The sequence below is a fragment of the Engystomops pustulosus genome, chromosome 4 (genome assembly GCF_040894005.1).
Source record: "Engystomops pustulosus chromosome 4, aEngPut4.maternal, whole genome shotgun sequence".
In the NCBI taxonomy this organism is placed as follows: domain Eukaryota; kingdom Metazoa; phylum Chordata; class Amphibia; order Anura; family Leptodactylidae; genus Engystomops; species Engystomops pustulosus.
The window spans coordinates 29,568,365-29,589,125 of NC_092414.1; the positions used below are offsets into that span (position 1 = coordinate 29,568,365).

The 20,761-nt window shown below is 43.6% G+C and overlaps 1 protein-coding gene across 1 annotated transcript in view; it reads left to right on the plus strand.

The window, feature by feature from the left end:
• LOC140126320 (E3 ubiquitin-protein ligase RNF213-like) overlaps positions 1-20,761 on the plus strand; it is a 218,326-nt gene that overhangs the window by 145,218 nt on the left and 52,347 nt on the right. The window contains exons 39-48 of the mRNA XM_072145609.1: positions 1,941-2,061; positions 4,862-4,962; positions 5,132-5,314; positions 6,143-6,288; positions 6,370-6,466; positions 6,566-6,677; positions 6,931-7,135; positions 10,178-10,359; positions 11,594-11,710; positions 20,462-20,572. Of these exons, the coding sequence (XP_072001710.1) occupies positions 1,941-2,061; positions 4,862-4,962; positions 5,132-5,314; positions 6,143-6,288; positions 6,370-6,466; positions 6,566-6,677; positions 6,931-7,135; positions 10,178-10,359; positions 11,594-11,710; positions 20,462-20,572 (1,375 nt within the window). The remainder of the gene's footprint in view (positions 1-1,940; positions 2,062-4,861; positions 4,963-5,131; positions 5,315-6,142; positions 6,289-6,369; positions 6,467-6,565; positions 6,678-6,930; positions 7,136-10,177; positions 10,360-11,593; positions 11,711-20,461; positions 20,573-20,761) is intronic.

Sequence of the window (20,761 nt, forward strand, 5' to 3'; positions counted from 1 at the left end):
AGGTAACAATAAGTTACTTCTTAAAAAGGCATGTTGGCACTTCACGGTAATAAGTGGAATTAGCTTGTAGTTTGGGCACTCTGTCTCCAAAAGGTTCGCCATCACTGCTATAGAGCAATAACTGCCTTTAAGAAAAAACATTAAAATATCAAATCTTTATTTCATCATTAAAAACTAGGCCCAAAACAAAAATAGACAAAGAAAGCCCTGCAACTAATTTGTGCAATTACAGGCTTGGGTAACTCCTCTGGGAATACGTATATCAATCAGCCATACACATATAAGGGCATATTTATCAGGATGTGGCGCAGAGGCCCTGAAATAATCGCAAATGCTAGCCTATTGCTAGCATTACTAGCATTAGCGACTATTTGCTCCAATCTGCCACCTTCACGCCAGTGGGGCATGAAGGGACGTGAAGGCGCGTGAGGGGGGGGGGCGCGGCCGACTGAGCCTTTGCTGCGGCCAGTGAGTTTTAATATGCAGTGGCGGCGCTATCATACGCTGGCCTTTCATTGTGGCCAGCCTGAAGCACATCTTTGCAATAATGCTGACAAATCAGCTTTTTGATTTGCTTTAACTGTGATGTATTATATACATCACATTGGGGCTCATTTACTAAGGGTCGCGCAGCTCACTTTCGTTGGACTGTGCACCATTTTCATGGATTAGACGGCTTGCACGGGTATTTAACAAGTGTCTGCGCTGGGATTTCGGCGCACGCGATTCTTTTTGGTGCCGCTGCGTTGGCCTCCATGCAACACAAATTTGGGGGGGGGGGGCGTGCCATCAGGAAATCCGACTGATTCAGACTGAGCGCGGTATTTAACTTTCAAATTGTGTCGCAAGTCCAAGCACTTACATACAGCACTAAAAAGATGGTGAACTCTGTTGGAACTGAGCGGGGAAGCGACACATGCAGGATATCGGGCGCAAGATCTTAGTGAATTCACTAACGCGCCTTCACGCCCCTTCATGCCCCACTGGCGTGAAGGTGGCAGATTGGAGCAAATAGTCGCTAATGCTAGTAATGCTAGCAATAGGCTAGCATTTGCGATTATTTCAGGGCCTCTGCGCCACATCCTGATAAATATGCCCTTATATGTGTATGGCTGATTGATATACATATTCCCAGAGGAGTTACCCAAGCCTGTAATTGCACAAATTAGTTGCAGGGCTTTCTTTGTCTATTTTTGTTTTGGGCCTAGTTTTTAATGATGAAATAAAGATTTGATATTTTAATGTTTTTTCTTAAAGGCAGTTATTGCTCTATAGCAGTGATGGCGAACAGTACATCATTGTCAGACAATGCACTGTTCAGCTCATTGGGGCTCATTTACTAAGGGTCCGGACACCACACTTTTGTCGGGTTTCCTGAATATTTCCGTTTTATGACGAATTGCCCCGGGATTTTGGCGCACACAATCGAATTTTGGTGCATCACGCCGGCTGGCATGCGATAGAAATCGGGGGGCGGGCCGTTGGACAACGACGGATTCGGACAAACCGCAGGATTTAAAAAAGGATTTGTGTCGTAAGATCAAGCACTTACATGCACCGGGAAGAAGGAGGTGAACTCGGCGCAACGGGACCGTCTATTACCGTCTATTATATGTGTAATATAACTGTTGGATGTTAGGTAAGTGCTCATGAAGACACATTTAGAGTTTGTTTTTGCTCCCATTTTTCTTTTTTGCAAATAAAAGGGATGTGTTAATATTTATGTTAATTCAAAAGCGGCTCCACTAGTAGTAGTCTAGTAAAAAAATTGAATCTTTATTGTAGATGGGCATTTCCCTAGAAATCTTAATATACCAAACTCTTGAATCAGTTTCTTCACTTATTATGTAAACTGCTATTTTTAGGCATTCTGAGTATGGATTTACACTGCTTTCTGATATGTAATCCTGACAATTTAATTCTCTGTACCAACCATACAGATTATACTGGAATTCTGTGTTTTCCATGGCACTCTTTATGGAACACGTGCTAGTTGATGAGTTTCTTAAGGATCCAGTAATGAAGCAAATCATAAATAAGCATACACGTGTTCTCGGACAGGTAAAACCGTTCATAACCTTGATAGAATATATTTGCAATGTACATTGTATTTTGGGAGACCGTTATGAAATTTACAAATGTTCAACTCTGTTTAACAATAATTTGGAGCTTTAATTACAGACACTGTCGTTTCTGACTGACACCTCATTTAAAAGGGGTATTCCTCCCACAAAGACTAGTTTGTTATATGTACTCAGCAAATCAAAATAACACATTCTCTAATTCACTGTTATTAACAAAAATGCAGCATTTCACAGATGTAAGTCCAACCTGTCTCCATCAGTCCTGCTGTACACAATTTCAGTAGAGCCGGCCCTGTAACTTCAGACTTGGGGTCGAGTTGCCGCCACATTGAATGAGATTGTGCTTCTGAGATTTCTCTGTCTTGCTTGCAGTCCTAGCACACGAGATCACAGACACAGACACTGATTCACTTCATGGCAGGAGATTGTGAGGAGAGACAAGCTGCAAACTACAAGCTACAAGGAGATAAGTGATCCAGGGGAAGCAGGAGGCAGACACAGATCTGTGAGACTAAGAACAGAGATGTAGCAGTGCTGACTCTGTAATAGGCATCTAATGGATCTCATGCATCTCCCATCCGTCTCATCTCTCTATGTGTCAGTGTGTTAGTAAAATGTCATAAGCCAGATGAAAGTGTATATACACCTGTACCCTGATAATGTAACCACACTGTCACCCCACAGAACTAGATGGGTTATAATGTGTCTGCTTAGAGTCCCCGCCCAAACCCTGGGATTTTGCGCTGAGCACCATAGAGAGTGATAGGAGCTATTCTTAATGGGTGCCATAGCCATTTTAGTGACAGGTTTCTTCTTCTTAAATGTAAAACTAAAAGATTTAAGCTCTCTTTTATCCCCTCTGTGATTGGCTTAGCCAACAAGATGGGAGGTGCTGTGTGATGGTTCTTATTAGTGATATATGTTCTTTTTAATTTTTATATTATAATTTATATATGTTTATCTGTATGTGTGTGTATTTATACGAATCTCAGGTTGTATTTTTGTATGTAACAACATGGCGGTCTTTTCAGTGACACTAATAATTTCCCCTATGGGGATAATAAAGTTATTATTCTATTCTCTATGCTAATGATACCCAGCTATATAAGTCTGCATGTAAAATCACTCCTGCCTTACGTCAGAACACTAGTGATTGTCTTTCTGCAGTCTCTAACATCACGTCCTCTCTCTTCTTGAAATGTAATCTTTCTAAGACTGAACTTTTTGTCTTTCCACCATCTACTAACTAACCCAACTCTGACCTCTCTATCTTAGACTGTGGGATCACCAAAACCCTGAGGCAGCAGGCCCGCTGTCTTGGGGTTGCGCTGGACTCTGACCTCTCCTTTGCACCGCATATTCAATCTCCTGATCAATCTTGCCGCATGCATCTCAGAAATATCTCCAGAATCTGCCCATTTCTTATTTGAAACCTCTAAAATGCTAATTGTTGCTCTGATTCATTCTCGACAAGACTACTGTAACTCCCTAATAATCGGTCTTTGACTCGCTAAACTCTCTCCTCTCCAATCTATTCTTATTGCAGCAGCCAGTTTGTGCCAAACTGTGTAAAATAATCATCCTCCTCCACAAAGCTCCACATAATGTTGCACCTCCCTACCTCTCTTCTCAGTCTATCGCCAAACCCGTGCTCTTCGATCTGCCAGTGATCTTAGAATTATTTCTACCTTCACACCTCTCACACGTGTCTCCAGGACTTCCCCCGAGCTTCACCAATTCTCTGGAATGCCCTTCCCCAGACTATCCGATGGGTTTTGAGAGCACATTTGAAACTTTGGAGGTTGGGCATTAGTCTATCAGCAAGCCTATCACACTCACTAACTGCATGACATTTCAACTCTCTTTTTACTAACCCCTCCTCCTGTCTATTATCCAGCAAACATCAGAAAGAAACCAAGCTCCTTTGGTCTGAAGGACACTGTACTCTCGTGGTTTTCTCTCTGACCACACCTTCAGAGTCTCCTTCCCTGGATCTTTCTATTACATTTCTCTTGCTCCAGGCTTTTCTGGAGTCCCATTGACCTTGGACCTTGTATACAAGATGGCTGCTGATGGCTGGTTTAAGCTGCAGCATTTTTAGTTATTAAATGATTTTATTCTGTTCCTCTTACACTACTTGTGTCACCCCCTTCATCCTCATAGACTGTAAGCTCCTGTGATCAGGGCCCTCACTCCTATTGTTCCATATGACTGTCTGTACTCTGTCATGTAGCATTTTATTTGTATATGTCCCCTATGATGTGTAAAGTGGACCATATGCAATGGCTGTGCACCATATATCACAATGGAGAGGGGCTATGATATTGATGCATCAAACATCTTATTTACTATATAGTGTAAATGGGAGTTATTTATCATTAGGCAGCTCCTTCTGATAGTTCTGATAGCTGCCCATCAGATTAAGTGGCTTTGGCCCTTTAATAAATGTTCTTATGGTCTATTTTCTGTCTGGGATTTTTTTTTCCAAAAAGTCTCAAAATGCAAAAAAAGGTGCAAGCACATAACCTACACCAGCAGGGGACTGGAGTAACTATGAGACCTTATTTTGTCAGTCACAAGTCATGAATCTGGCTTTGGACTATGTTGCAATAGCAGTAGTTCTATGTTTACACCATCTTAATAAAGAGGTGGAAATAATCCTTAAATGCAATTTTTTTTAGACTTTTTTTATGACTAAAAAGGCCAGGAAACCCAATGATAAATAACCCCCAAAGTATATATGGAAATTAACAGGTTCATGGTTCTTTACTTCTCAGTGCCTGGAGGACTTCAGGGATATAAAGTCCTATAAGCCTTTTTCGGTAGTGGTGAAAGTTCTTCATATGTGCAGAGATGAAGTTTCCAAAACTGTTTCAAGGTATTTCAATATAAAAAAACACACTTTAGTACTTCCGTAAGACAATGATATGACTATACTTTATTGTGTAAAACTTAACAGCATGTCATCATATGTGTCTAGAACTTTTTGATGTCTTTATTTTTTCATAATCCTTCTCTTCTTGGTTCCTTTATTTTCTATTTTATAGCTTTGGTATGATAACCTGTGCAATCTGCCATGGTGACCCAATCGAGCCAGTATGCCTTTCCTGCAAGCATATCTTCTGCAGGGATTGTCTAAATAATTGGTTACAAACTAGCCACAGGAGCTGTCCATTCTGCAAAACACCGCTACCTGACAACTTCACTATTGTTGTGTCGCGCAAAATCAGGTAATTGTATTTATAATACCGATAGAAAGCAGCTGATAAAAAGTATGTGACACAGCCACACTCCTAGCCTGTATTATTCTCCGTTCTCCTCACATTTATTCCAACCACTGAAGTTAAACCTCCCACAAATTCCACTTTCATTCCGTATGTGCAGCGTTGAATCTTATGACAAAAACAGTTGTAAGACGAAGAGGCTTTATCAGAGATGCGCTCACATGACAGACTCGTGCCATGAAAGCGCAACTTGAAAAGAATACAGAAGGAAATACTGCTCCATTCAGTTCCTAGTTCGATAGGTGCGGTGAGCAGATGGAGGAAAATGCAACATCAGTCTCATTAGTGCTAAGATATGTTTATTTTTAACTTCTTAACTTCAAGCAATAGAAGACATTGGGGCTTATTCACTAAGGTCCCGCGGCCGCATTTGAATCGGGTTTTCGGGATTTTCGGGGATTGCATCACACATGATCGGATTGTGTCGCAATCGCGCCGGCTTTCACGCGACACAAATTGGGGGGCGGGCTGATGGATTCGGACAACGTGCAGGATTTAACAAACAATTTGTATCGCGATGTCCAATGCACTTACATACACCGGGAGGAAGATGCTGAACTCCGACGGACCTGATCGGGGAAGCGACACATGCAGGCAATCGGGCGCACAATCTTCATGAATCGCGGTACATGGGCATTCTGGCAGACAACGCACCTCGGAGATCGCGCAGGGACCAGGTAAGTAAATGTTCCCCATTATGAGAGATTTCCTAAATTATCAATCTTCTGATGTATATAGTAAGAGGCTGTATTCATGTGTCTTTACTATTTTTAGGGAATCCATAAAGAAAAATGTTCAGTTTCGGAAACAGTGTAATGGATTTTTTGTTGATATTATATGCACCATGTGCTTCAAAGATAACACTCCCCCTGACAAGGAGGTCATTAACTATCTTCTGTCTTTACTATATGGCAACATTGGTAAGTTTCTTGTTTTATCATCATGATTTTACCATGTCATTATGACATGATTAAAAGCAATGATTATCTTTGTAATCTCAGAACTAGGACAGACACGATCTCTTACCCCATTCAAGGACGCTGTAGACAAAACCCCAATGCTTCACTCTATCATACTGAAGTTACTTTTGAAATACAGGTAAAGTTTGTAGAGGATGTAAAATTGCGATTTTCCTTCACCCTTCACTTGCAGTGCAGTGTTCTGTATTACCTATATTTTATAAACTCCTTATTTCAGTTTTGCAGATATAATGGGATACGCTCAAGACTATTTCAGTGCGGTGGAGAAAAACCTTTTATCTGTGCTGGACGCCACAGAAGTCTATTTGCTGTTTGTAAACTCTCTAGAAGTAAGGCACATATGTCATGTTTCTTACTATGTTAAGGAAGGTCCATTCTTTCAAATGGAAAGTCATTTTGCTACTTTTTTTTGTTGTTGTTGTAGAATTGCTTTCGTGAGATAATGTGATAGTGTGAGTTGTGAGCTTTTGTCCATTTAAATAGTTATAACATAATGTACACAACATGCAGTAAACATGCATCTCCTCAACATCTCCATGTATATATGGAAAAGTTAAAAACTAGTGCATAATTTTATTTTAGGACTCGTTGTTTGAAAGGCAACAAAGACTCCAGAGTGATCCTTTACACAAAGACAAATACTTTACGGAAGAAGGAACTTTTCTGGATCATTTCATATCTAGCAACAATAACCAGAATACCAATACAGTACAATTTCTTCAGGATGTGGCAAGAGTGAGGCTGGCACTGAACACAGCAGCAGAAATATTTCCAGACAGATCCACAGGTATATTATAAATGTGATATTTCTCATCATAAATCAAGCCATCATTACTTTCAATGTTTTATGCAAAGAATTCCTTATGCCTTATTTCGGAATTACCATAATACTAAACTGACTATATAGTCTTGCCTTAGTCTGGTGTAGCACAATTGCCCTAATCTTTTCACTTCTGACTGATCTGGAGTTCTAAAGGAAATAGCAATGTTGTCTCAAACAAAAGTCATGGAGCAATCACTCATTCTGTATGTTGACTCTCCTATTTGGGAATCTGCGGCCTATGAACCAGCCCCTGTCCTAAACATAGTTGCAGATTCTCAAAACCCTGTGCAGGAGGATGAAAGAGTGGATATCGGACCATCAGAAGAAATCTCTGATGACGATGAAACCCAACTGCAGAATCTGAGAAGAAGGGCAGTGATGAGTCCTAAACCCTACATGGATGAAAGGCTGGGATAGTTTGGACAAAAAGGTCAGGCTGCCAACAGTGAAAAGTGAAAAGGTGCCAAGGCGCAGCTGTCAACCCATAGCCACGTTATTGACTTCTACTGCTCATTCCGAGGGACCCCAGAAACAAAGGCTATTGCATGGGGAGTGTCCGCAGTGTGGTATCTTTTTCCCATTTGCACACTGTGGGACATCCATAAAGTGAAGCCAAAGCTTTAACAACTTGAGCACCTTATGTAGGGCAAGGCACCTGCAAAGTAAACCTGGGCTGCAGTGGAAGACACACCAAAATTAGGTGTGTACTGCACAATACCCTTAGTCCTGAGGTGTGTCTCACAAATGAAATGTGGACGAGTAAGCCTGGGCAAGGACGTTACATCTCCTTAACTGCCCACTGCTCACAAGGTAGGCAGGACTTTGGCTCACATTCTACCCCCAATCAGGATTGCTGGACATCACTCCTTGACTCCAGTTGCCTTCTCTCCTACTTCTTCATCCAGTCAGTGCAGCGCCTGCACCAGCAGTTTTGGCAAAGCCATGGGAGCAATGTCGCCCGGGAACAGTGGACTAGGATCCAGGAGGAGACAGACAAGTGGTTGCTACCGCTAGACCCTAGGCCCGGCAAGGTAGTATGTGACAACAGCCAGAACCTTGTTGAGCCGAGACATGTTGAGTCACGTCCCTTGCCTTGCGCATGTGCTGAAACTGGTGGTTTGAAGGTTTCTGGCCAACCTGCCGGAACTGCTACTTGATGTGCATGGTGTGTTCACGTGTTCAGCATTCACACCCTGATCCTCCTCATCTATGTGCACTGAAAAAGAACTATGGCCTACTCCCCACCTTATATATGATGTACCAACTAGGTGGTATGTTTCCACTTTGCATATGTTGGAAAGGTGAGCATAGGTGAGTAAAGTGGTGACCACCAGCATTAAATAGAAAAAAAAGAGTGGCCAATAGCACTTTACCTCCACAGACACAGCTCTTCTTTATACCCTGTCCCAGCTGCAACTTCTTTTCTGGCTCAATCCTGACCTATTACTTGTCATTTATTTACTGTTCTCTGTAAATATCTACATCTGATAGGGGACATCTGGTTGAGAAGCAAAAGCAGATGCAATATTATATATGGGTTTGCTTTTCCCTACTTCCGAGAGAGGTTTGGGGGGGTGGACCAGGTATTTGTTTCTTGGATATTTTTGTCATTTTTTGGATTATTTTTTTATATGTTGACTACGGCGTGTAACTTTTTTCTGTTTGCAATAAATCCTTTTGAAGGATAAAAATCAACATCTGGCTCTAGATAAAACTGCAGATAAGTTGTTTGTACCTACCCAACAACAACTTCCTGATCATTCTGGGGTCACTGATTTAATTGTTTTTTGTTATCCTGAATAGTGAGCCACAGAAATGTTTTAATAAAAAAAAATAAGGGGCAGAATAGCCGTTTTATTCTGTTCCCCTGAAGGAAAGTTTTAAAGGGGTTGCCTACTTCTCTTCAAGTTTTCTGTAGCGTGGATATAAGATAATTTACCAAAATACATTAGTTCTGCTCCGCTTTCTTGATATGTGAAGTGAAGCCTCCTGTCTTTTACCTCATCAGCCAAAGATTCCTGACCATAAAATGGCCGCAGGTGGAGGGTCATGTGATCTCTAATGTCCATGACCAATCTGCACATGCTACCTTCCAAGGCCTCATGATTATTTGAAGTCTTTTTACTGAGATGCTGCCATATACCATGACTACCCTATACCATACCCCTTGTGCACTACAGGGGGACAATGTGACTACAGGTTTGAATGTGACAATTTATATATAATAATGCTTGATCCCTGATTCACAGTATTGAGACTGAATACCATGATAAGGGCCTGGAAAGTATAGATTGTTCATAGTAATTATGTCATCTCCTGACAGCAATGGCTGTTTCAGAAGGTAAAAGGCATTTGTGAATCAGGAGCTTGACTTGAACATTTAAAGAACATGTATATTGCCGTTACCGTATTTTTTGGACTATAAGGCGCACAAAAAATCCTTTGCTTTTCTCAGAAATCAAAGGTGCGCCTTATAGTCCAGTGCGGTCATATATGAACCGTACTTAAAGACAATAGCTGCATTGAACTGTACACAGGTCTGCCACCTGCCGGTCATTCATGCTTATAATCAGGTGCGCCTTATAATGCGGTGCGCCTTATACATAGATGTTTTAGCAGGCATTTATTGATGGTGCGCCTATACTCCAGTGCTCCTCATAGTCTGAGAAATACGGTACCTAATATCCTGCCTCCCACACATTAGAAAAATTTGAAGTAAAGTGACCTTTATTTTTATAAATTTTTATCATTGTTATTTTTACCCCTAAAAAAAGACGAATTTGGGAAATTCAACCACAAAAATGAAGCCCTCATATGTCGTTGTCAGATAAAAGGTTATGTCTTGGCTTGTGCATGGATAAAATTTTGGGCTGTGTCCTTAAGGGTTTTTAAAAAAATGTTACTGATGCATGTTTAATTATAATAAATTCAAAAATTGGACAAATGTATGATTTAAGCTGCAATAAGTCACACATTTGTTTTATCATCCCTCCTATTGTTTTCCAGAAATTGCCAATGAGAATTTCTTGGATAGTGTGAAGAAGTTATGCTCATCGCCAGGCAACGACTGGTATAGGATTTACCTTATTCGAAAACTGGCAAATTTGTATGGTCTCGACAGTGTCCTAGGGCATTTTAAAGATCCTGGATTGGGGTGGCTTTTTCCAAAAGGAATGCGACAAATTAAGGTAAATGTATCTAAAGAGCAAAACAAAAAAGTGAAAAAAACATTTAGGTTTCGGTTGGGCAAGCTTTCTCAAGCAATGTGTTTGGTGTACTGACATGGTAAATATGAGTAGGCAATTAGGTGATTATATCTCATTGGTAGGTTTTTTGCAAGGATTCCAAACTGCAAACATCTACTTTAAAGTCCACTTTAATAAATAGTTCTAAATTTTTCCAGTACACTTTCTGTATCAGTTCCTTGTGGTTTCCAAGATCTCTGCTTGTTGTCTTGTTGCTGTCCTACAACAGGAAGCTTCAGCGCTTACTTCCTGTTGCGACCCAAAGAATAAAAATAACATACCATACCCTGTTTCCCTGAAAGTAAAGTGGAGTAAAAAAACGGGAAAAACGGGAGAAAGAAGCTAACGTGGCCCGCTAATAGGCCTATAGTAATAAATAGCTGAAAATACAGGCAGTCCCCGGTTTACGTACAAGATAGGGTCCGGAGGTTTGTTCTTAAGTTGAATTTGTATGTAAGTCGAAACTGTATATTTTATAATTGTAGATCCAGACAAAAAAAAATCTGTCCCCAGTGACAATTGGAGTTTAAACATTTTTTGCTGTAATGGGACAAAGGATCATCAATAAAGCTTCATTACAGACACATTACAGCTGATTATTGCAATCTGAGACTATAGTAAAGTATTCAGAAAATTTCACCAGAGGTCAGAGGGGTCTGTCTGTAACTATGGGTTGTCTGTAAGTTGGGTGTCCTTAAGTAGGGGACCGCCTGTAATCTGAATTGAAAATCTTTTATTATATAAAACAACAAACAGTGATAAAAATAAAAGTCTAGGTAACATGTTTCGGTTATAAATACCTTCTTCAGACCAAAATAGACAGATAATACAACCGGCAGATAACCTGTGTGTAGATAGATAAATAAATAGATTCTTACAATAACTTAAATTACATTATATGAATAGTTTGAAAGCAGGGGAGAATAATGCAGTATGATGTAAGGAGTGAGCAAATACATTGAGTAGCATCACATATAGATATAGACAAAATCAGTGTATGATTACTCAAATACACTCTCAAAACAATAAATGAATTACTTAAATTTATAAATCAATGAAGGGTTTGAAGAGGAATGAAGGGTTTAAAAGAATACAGGCGCTCCTCATACTTGTTTGTTGATAAATGCTGAAAAGCAAAAAATATATACACATTAATCCTCGAATTCTTTTATTGCAGGACACAAGTCAGATCGATCAGTTCCTGGTTTGTGGTAACAGCTACAAAGTACTCAGAGACTTTATTGGTATAGCGATGCTGGAGGGCAAGAACGAATTGGTGGAAAAAGCCATAAAGGTAGGAAGTTTCTACATCAAAAGATGATTAACTATATATTAAATCAGTAATGAAGTCTTCGAACTATCTGTTTAGCCGCCCCCCACCCTTTTTTATAGAGATATTGTACAACTCTACTAATTTGATAAGTAATCCGTAGCATAGCCCCTCAATTTTTGGGATTGTGGTACCCCATTGCACCTCGCAATTCTTTCATTATTAATTAGTGGCTTTATTTGGTTTTATAGCTCAAACTTGTTGACTTTAATGGCTTGTAACTAGAGATGAGCGAACATACTCGTCCGAGCTTGATGCTCGATCGAGCATTAGCGTACTCGTAACTGCTCGTTGCTCGGACGAGTATTTCGCCCGCTCGAGAAAATGGCAGCTCCCGCCGTTTTGCTTTTTGGCGGCCAGAAACAGAGCCAATCACAAGCCAGGAGACTCTGCACTCCACCCAGCATGACGTGGTACCCTTACACGTAGATAGCAGTGGTTGGCTGGCCAGATCAGGTGACCCTGGGATAGACTAGCCGCTGCCCGCACTGCTCGGATCATTCTCTGTCTGGATGCCGCTAGGGAGAGAGCTGCTGCTGCTCAGGGAAAGCGTTAGGGTGTTCTATTAGCTTACTGTTAGGCAGGAGTGATTCTAAAAGAACCCAACAGCCCTTCTTAGGGCTACAATAACGTTATAATTTTTTTTTTTTTTTATTTGCAGCTAGTACCATATTGTGAGGAATTAGCAGGGGGACTTGCTACCGTTGTGTTTAGCTCTTAGTGACACACATATCCACCTCAAACACCAAAGTGGAAAAATTTATTAGGGGTTTGAGTAGAATTAGGCACAGTCTGCCAGTTTCTTTTTATTTTACGTTTATTTTTTTCATAACTCAGCGTCATCTCATCTGGCATAGTAGTGTGCTGTAATACTTGGCTAGAAAATAGCCATAGGAGAATACAAACGTCTTAATTACGCCTACAGTAGCGTTATATATATTTGATTTCTGGTTGATCTGCTGGTGGCTGTACTTGCTGCAGTGCATCTACTATCAAATTGGGAGCAATTTGGAGTCAGACTTGCGACCACTGTGTTTTAGTGACGCACATATCCATTGCAAAGACCGAAGTGGGAAAATTTATTAGGGCCCGGGGTTGTATTTCAATTAGGCACAGTCTGCCAGTTTCTTTTTATTTTACGTTTATTTTTTTCATAACTCAGCGTCATCTCATCTGGCATAGTAGTGTGCTGTAATACTTGGCTAGAAAATAGCCATAGGAGAATACAAACGTCTTAATTACGCCTAAAGTAGCGTTATATATATTTGATTTCTGGTTGATCTGCTGGTGGCTGTACTTGCTGCAGTGCATCTACTATCAAATTGGGAGCAATTTGGAGTCAGACTTGCGACCACTGTGTTTTAGTGACGCACATATCCATCGCAAAGACCGAAGTGGGAAAATTTATTAGGGCCCGGGGTTGTATTTCAATTAGGCACGGTCTGCCAGTTTCTTTTTATTTTACGTTTATTTTTTTCATAACTCAGCGTCATCTCATCTGGCATAGTAGTGTGCTGTAATACTTGGCTAGAAAATAGCCATAGGAGAATACAAACGTCTTAATTACGCCTACAGTAGCGTTATATATATTTGATTTCTGGTTGATCTGCTGGTGGCTGTACTTGCTGCAGTGCATCTACTATCAAATTGGGAGCAATTTGGAGTCAGACTTGCGACCACTGTGTTTTAGTGACGCACATATCCATCGCAAAGACCGAAGTGGGAAAATTTATTAGGGCCCGGGGTTGTATTTCAATTAGGCACGGTCTGCCAGTTTCTTTTTATTTTACGTTTATTTTTTTCATAACTCAGCGTCATCTCATCTGGCATAGTAGTGTGCTGTAATACTTGGCTAGAAAATAGCCATAGGAGAATACAAACGTCTTAATTACGCCTACAGTAGCGTTATATATATTTGATTTCTGGTTGATCTGCTGGTGGCTGTACTTGCTGCAGTGCATCTACTATCAAATTGGGAGCAATTTGGAGTCAGACTTGCGACCACTGTGTTTTAGTGACGCACATATCCATCGCAAAGACCGAAGTGGGAAAATTTATTAGGGCCCGGGGTTGTATTTCAATTAGGCACGGTCTGCCAGTTTCTTTTTATTTTACGTTTATTTTTTTCATAACTCAGCGTCATCTCATCTGGCATAGTAGTGTGCTGTAATACTTGGCTAGAAAATAGCCATAGGAGAATACAAACGTCTTAATTACGCCTACAGTAGCGTTATATATATTTGATTTCTGGTTGATCTGCTGGTGGCTGTACTTGCTGCAGTGCATCTACTATCAAATTGGGAGCAATTTGGAGTCAGACTTGCGACCACTGTGTTTTAGTGACGCACATATCCATCGCAAAGACCGAAGTGGGAAAATTTATTAGGGCCCGGGGTTGTATTTCAACTAGGCACAGTCTGCCATTTCCTTTTTTATTTTACGTTTATTTTTTTCATAACTCAGCGTCATCTCATCTGGCATAGTAGTGTGCTGTAATACTTGGCTAGAAAATAGCCATAGCAATAGGATAGCATCGTTTGGTTTTAAAAACTAAAAAACACAAAAAAAAAACAAAAAAAAAAAGTTAAAAAAAAAATACAAGTTATAACTCTCATTTTCAAAATGTTTAACCCGAGGGCTAGGGGTAGAGGACGAGGGCGGCGACGTGGGCGTCCAACTACTGCAGGGGTCAGAGGCCGTGGTCCTGGGCGGGGTGAGACACCACCTGCTTATGAGGGAGCAGGGGAACGCCGCAGAGCTACACTCCCTAGGTTCATGTCTGAAGTTACTGGGAATCGTGGTAGAGCACTGTTGAGGCCAGAACAGTGCGAACAGGTGATGTCGTGGATTGCCGACAATGCTTCGAGCAATTTGTCCACCAGTCAGTCTTCCACGCAGTCCACCCATGTCACCGAAATTGGCACTCCTCCAGCTCCTGCACCTCAGCCTCCTCCCCCCCAGTCTGCCCCCTCCCAGCAAAATTTGCCATTTGAACCGGCATACTCTGAGGAACTGTTTTCTGGACCCTTCCCACAGTCACAAACCACTTGTCCGGTTGCTGATGAGCAATTTTCCGATGCCCAGGTTTTCCACCAGTCGCAGTCTGTGGGTGATGATGACCTTGTTGACGTAGTGGAAGAAGTGTGTAAAGAGGTGTCCGACGATGAGGAGACACGGTTGTCAGACAGTGGGGAAGTTGTTGTCAGGGCAGGAAGTCCGAGGGGGGAGCAGACTGAGGGATCGGAGGATGATGAGGTGACAGACCCAAGCTGGGTTGAGAGGCCGGGTGAACACAGTGCTTCTGAGACGGAGGAGAGTCCTCGACCAGAACAGGTTGGAAGAGGCAGTGGTGGGGCCAGACGGAGAGGCAGGGCCAGAGCTGGTGCATCAGCGCCAAATGTGTCAACTAGTGAAGCTCCCGTGGCGAGGGCTCCTGCGGCGAGGGCTAGATTTTCAGAAGTCTGGAGGTTCTTTAAGGAAACACCGGATGACCGACGGACTGTGGTGTGCCACATTTGCCAAACCAGGATCAGCAGGGGTTCCACCACTACTAGCTTAACTACCACCAGTATGCGCAGGCATATGAATGCTAAACACCCCACTCAGTGGCAACAAGCGCGTTCACCTCCGGCCGTGCACACCACTGCTCCTTCCCCTGTGTCAGCTGATAGTCAGCCCCCTGCCCAGGACCCTGCCACAAAAACCCCATCGTCACCTCCACGATCCTCCACAGCATCCACCAGCGTTCAGCTCTCCATACCCCAGACGCTGGAGCGGAAACGCAAATATAGTGCAACCCACCCGCACGCCCAAGCCCTTAATGTGCACATCTCCAGATTGCTAAGCCTGGAGATGCTGCCCTATAGGCTAGTAGAGACCGAGGCCTTTCGCAGCCTCATGGCGGCGGCCGCCCCTCGGTATTCGGTCCCCAGCCGCCACTACTTTTCCCGATGTGCCGTCCCAGCCCTGCACCAGCACGTGTCAGACAACATAATCCGTGCCCTGACCAACGCCGTTTCTGACAAGGTCCACCTGACCACGGACACGTGGACGAGTGCTGCCGGGCAGGGCCACTATATATCTCTGACGGCACATTGGGTTAACTTGGTGGAGGCTGGGACCGAGTGTGACCCTGCGGCTGGTCATATACTGCCGACGCCGAGGATTGCGGGGCCTACCTCGGTCCAGGTGTTTGAGGCCTACTATGCCTCCTCCTCCCACCCCTCCTCCACCTCCTCCTCCGAACGACCATCCGTGGGCATGGCGCCATCAGTCGGTAGCTCTAGGCACAGCAGCAGTGCCGTCGCTAAGCGACAGCAGGCGGTGCTCAAACTGCTGAGCCTAGGCGATAAAAGGCACACCGCCCAAGAACTATTACAGGGCATCACGGCGCAGACTGATCTGTGGCTGGCACCGCTGAACCTGAAGCCAGGCATGGTTGTGTGTGACAACGGCCGTAACCTGGTGGCGGCTCTGCAACTCGGCAGACTGACACATGTGCCATGCCTGGCCCATGTGTTAAATCTGATAGTTCAGCGTTTCCTCAAGACATACCCCAATCTGTCTGATTTGCTCACAAAGGTGCGCCGCATCTGTGCGCATTTCAGGAAGTCCAGCACAGATGCTGCCACTCTCAGGGCAGCGCAGCGCCGCCTCCAACTGCCCGCTCACCGACTGTTGTGCGACGTGCCCACGAGGTGGAATTCAACACTGACCATGTTATCCAGAGTTTACCAGCAGCGCCGAGCGATTGTAGACTGCCAGATGTCAACTTCCACCAGAACTGGTAGTCAGGTCAGTCAGCTTCCTCAAGTCTACAATGAGGAGTGGACGTGGATGTCTGATATCTGTCAGGTGCTGAGTAACTTTGAGGAGTCAACACAGATGGTCAGTGGCGATGCCGCCATCATCAGCCTCACCATCCCGCTGCTTGGCCTGTTGAAAAACTCTCTGGTCAGCATGAAGTCGGAAGCTTTGCGCTCCTCACAAGAGACAGGGGAAGAAGATTCCCTTGTTGATAGCCAAAGCACCCTTAGGTCTGTTTCTCAGCGCATATCGGAGGAGGTGGAGGTGGAGGAGGATGAGGAGGAAGAGGAGGAGAATGTTGGCGAGACACAAGAGGGGACCATTGTTGAGTCCTACACTGTTGAGCGTGTATGGGCAGAAGAAGAGGAGTTGGAGGAGTTGGAGGAGGAGGAAATGGACAGTCAGGCCAGTGAGGGGAGTGAATTCTTACGCGTTGGTACTCTGGCGCATATGGCAGATTTCATGCTAGGCTGCCTATCCCGTGACCCTCGCGTTCAAAGAATTTATTCCAGCACCGATTACTGGGTGTTCACTCTCCTGGACCCACGGTACAAGCAAAATCTTTCCACTCTCATCCCTGGAGAGGAAAGGAGTGTGAGAATGCATGAATACCAGCAGGCCCTGGTGCACAAGCTGAAACAGTATTTCCCTTCTGACAGCGCTAGAGGCAGAGTGCGTAGTTCTGCGGGACAAGTAGCGAGGGAGAGTAGGCGAGCAGGCAGCTTGTCCAGCACTGGCAAGGGTACGCTTTACAAGGCTTTTGCCAGCTTTATGTCACCCCAGCAAGACACTGTCACCTGTCCCCAGTCTCGGCAGAGTAGGGCTGATCTTTACAGAAAGATGGTGAGGGAGTACGTAGCTGACCATACCATCGTCCTAAATGATCACACAGCTCCCTACAACTACTGGGTTTCAAAGCTGGACATGTGGCACGAACTGGCGCTCTACGCCTTGGAGGTTCTTGCCTGCCCTGCCGCTAGCGTCTTGTCAGAACGGGTTTTCAGTGCAGCTGGTGGCATCATCACCGATAAGCGTACACGCCTGTCGACTGACAGCGCTGACAGGCTGACGCTTATCAAGATGAATAAAGCATGGATTTCTCCTAATTTCAAATCTCCAGCAGGTGAAGGAAGCTCAACCTGAATAATTTATCCACTCCTCCTCCTCCTCATTTTCCTCCTTCTCCTCCTCTTTCTACAGTAAAGCAGAGGAAACTGGCTGTTTTTTGACAGGGCCCACTGGCTCTAGGTATAGTACTTTATGCATTTAATTTTTCTGGAGGGCCACCGACACGGTCCTCTGTTTTAAACAATTTTTGGGAGTGCCACATACAGGCACTCAATCTATTCAATTTTTCTGGAGGGCCACCTTTCCGGTCCTCTGTTTTAAACAATTTTTTGGGACTGCCACATACAGGCACTCAATCTATTCCATTTTTCTGGAGGGCCACCTACCTGCTCCTCTGGTTTAAAAACTTTTTTGGACTGCCACATACAGGCACTCAATCTATTCCATTTTTCTGGAGGGCCACCTACCTGCTCCTCTGGTTTAAAAACTTTTTTGGACTGCCACATACAGGCACTCAATCTATTCCATTTTTCTGGAGGGCCACCTACCTGCTCCTCTGGTTTGAAAAATTTTTTGGACTGCCACATACAGGCACTCAATCTATTCCATTTTTCTGGAGGGCCACCTACCTGCTCCTCTGGTTTGAAAAATTTTTTGGACTGCCACATACAGGCACTCAATCTATTCCATTTTTCTGGAGGGCCACCTACCTGCTCCTCTGGTTTGAAAAATTTTTTGGACTGCCACATACAGGCACTATCCAAATTGAATTGTCTCCATAGCAGCCTCCACACGTTGTCTCCATTGCTACCTCCAAAAGTCGTCCATATAGCTGCCTCCATACATCGTCCCTTTATCAAACGAGGTTTGTCAGGCCGAAATTTGGGTTGTTTTCATGGATTCCACATCAAAGTTGTTAACTTTGTCGCCACCCTGCTGTGTTATCCACAAAATACACTAGCAAACTTTTACCATTTACGGATATTATTTCAGCGCTTCTTGCGCATCTGTTTACATTCCCCTCACCCGCCATATCCTAAACTTATAAGAACGCTACTACACTTGATCTTATACAAAAGGTTCTTAGAAGTGCTGTTTGGGGAGTAGCCTAGAGACAGGGGCTTGGATTGGCGAAAGCTCGCCTAGCAGCGGAGCGCCAGCTCCATGCGCATCATGCGCTTCTTGCGCATCTGTTTACATTCCCCTCACCCGCCATATCCCAAACTTATAAGAACGCTACTACACTTAACTTGGTGCAGGCTGGGACCGAGTCTGACCCTGGGGCTGGTCATATACTGCCGACGCAGAGGATTGCGGGGCCTACCTCGGTCCAGGTCTCAAAGGCCTACTATACCTCCAAATCCTCCCACCCCTCCTCCACCTCCTCCTCCTCCGAATTACCATCCGTGGGCATGGCGCCATCAGTCGGTAGCTCTAGGCACAGCAGCAGTGCCGTTGCTAAGCGACAGCAGGCGGTGCTCAAACTGCTGAGCCTAGGTGATAAAAGGCACACCGCCCAAGAGCTATTGCAGGGCATTCCACATCAAACTTGTTAACTTTGTCGCCACCCTGCTGTGTAAGCCACAAAATATACTGGAAAACTTTTTTCATTTACGGATATTATTTCAGCGCTTCTTGCGCAGATGTTTACATTCCCCTCACCCGCCATATCCCAAACTTATAAGAACGCTACTACACTTGATCTTATCCGAAAGGTTCTTAGAAGTGCTGTTTGGGGAGTAGCCTAGAGACAGGGGCTTGGATTGGCGAAAGCTCGCCTGGCAGCGGAGCGCCAGCTCCATGCCAAGAACCAACTAACATAGTTTTAACTGCAGCACCTTTAATCTACTACTAGTTCACTGCCTCCATACATCGTCCCCTTATCAAACGAGCTGTGTCAGGCAGAATTTTGGATTGTTTTCATGGCTTCCATGTTAACTTTGTCGCCACCCTGCTGTGTAATCCACAAAATATACTGGCAAACTTTTATCATGTACCAATATTATTTGAGCGCTTCTTGCTCACCTCCTTTGGTTCCTCTCTGCTACCCATTGGTTTGAAGCCTGAGTCCATTTAGGGTATGTCGCCATGCCACTCTCTGGCCTTCCGCTGCTGCCGCTGCCTCTGCATGCCGTCCCCTATAGTGTCAGGGTCAATTATTGGATGTTTTAGATGCTATCTAGCTTCATTCTGTCACTCTGTCATGGCCATGCTGTTGCCCATAATTTTGGCATAATGGTGCATTTAAGCAGCCTCAGAGGCATCCATGCATGCTGCCCCTGCTGTTTCCTGTCCATTTCCGTGGTGTTTCCATCCTTTTCTGAGGTTCCCAGGTGTTTGGCCAAGCTTCCCTGTGCAGAGCCTTGGTCCCCTTGAAAAATGCTCGAGTCTCCCATTGACTTCAATGGGGCTCGTTACTCGAAACGAGCACTCGAGCATCGGGAAAAGTTCGTCTCGAATAACGAGTACCCGAGCATTTTAGTGCTCGCTCATCTCTACTTGTAACCTATGGCGGTGTAAAAAAGCAATTAAACTTACTTATGTTCCTCACCTCTTGTCTCTGCCTCTTTTGGTATACAGGGACTCAATGATGATGTGCGCACACAAAACAGCTTCTTATAAGCGACAGTAACCAAGATTGAATTTTTATGGTTATTTGGAGGAAAGAATATCAGGGACCTGTATAGCCGCTCTTATCATCACCACCTTTATAGTAGTTTGGCAGAACAAGATGGTTTTAGAAAATGGGAAGAATAGGGCACATGATGTTGAAAAGATTGCATGGATTTTTAAATTTTAAATTTCATTCACTTTCCAATATAATCCTCTTCTTTCTTTAAGGATTGTAAAATCCCAGACCATGAGTTGGCTGTCAACATACTTCTTGCTGTGTTCCGTGAAATAACCTTATATTATGGGGTCAAAAATACACCAGATGAGAAGACAGTGACTGTAAGTATTTAACAAATACTCTTAAATTTTTTGTATATCCTAATATTCGAGGTGTGTGATATTGAACAGATGTGCTTACCTAAGTACAGTACAATGTTGGTGAAGCTGTACCTACACTTTCAGGTGTCATGTCATGTTTACATGAGGAATACTACTCCTTATAACCACTTTGTGACTTGTATTGAGACC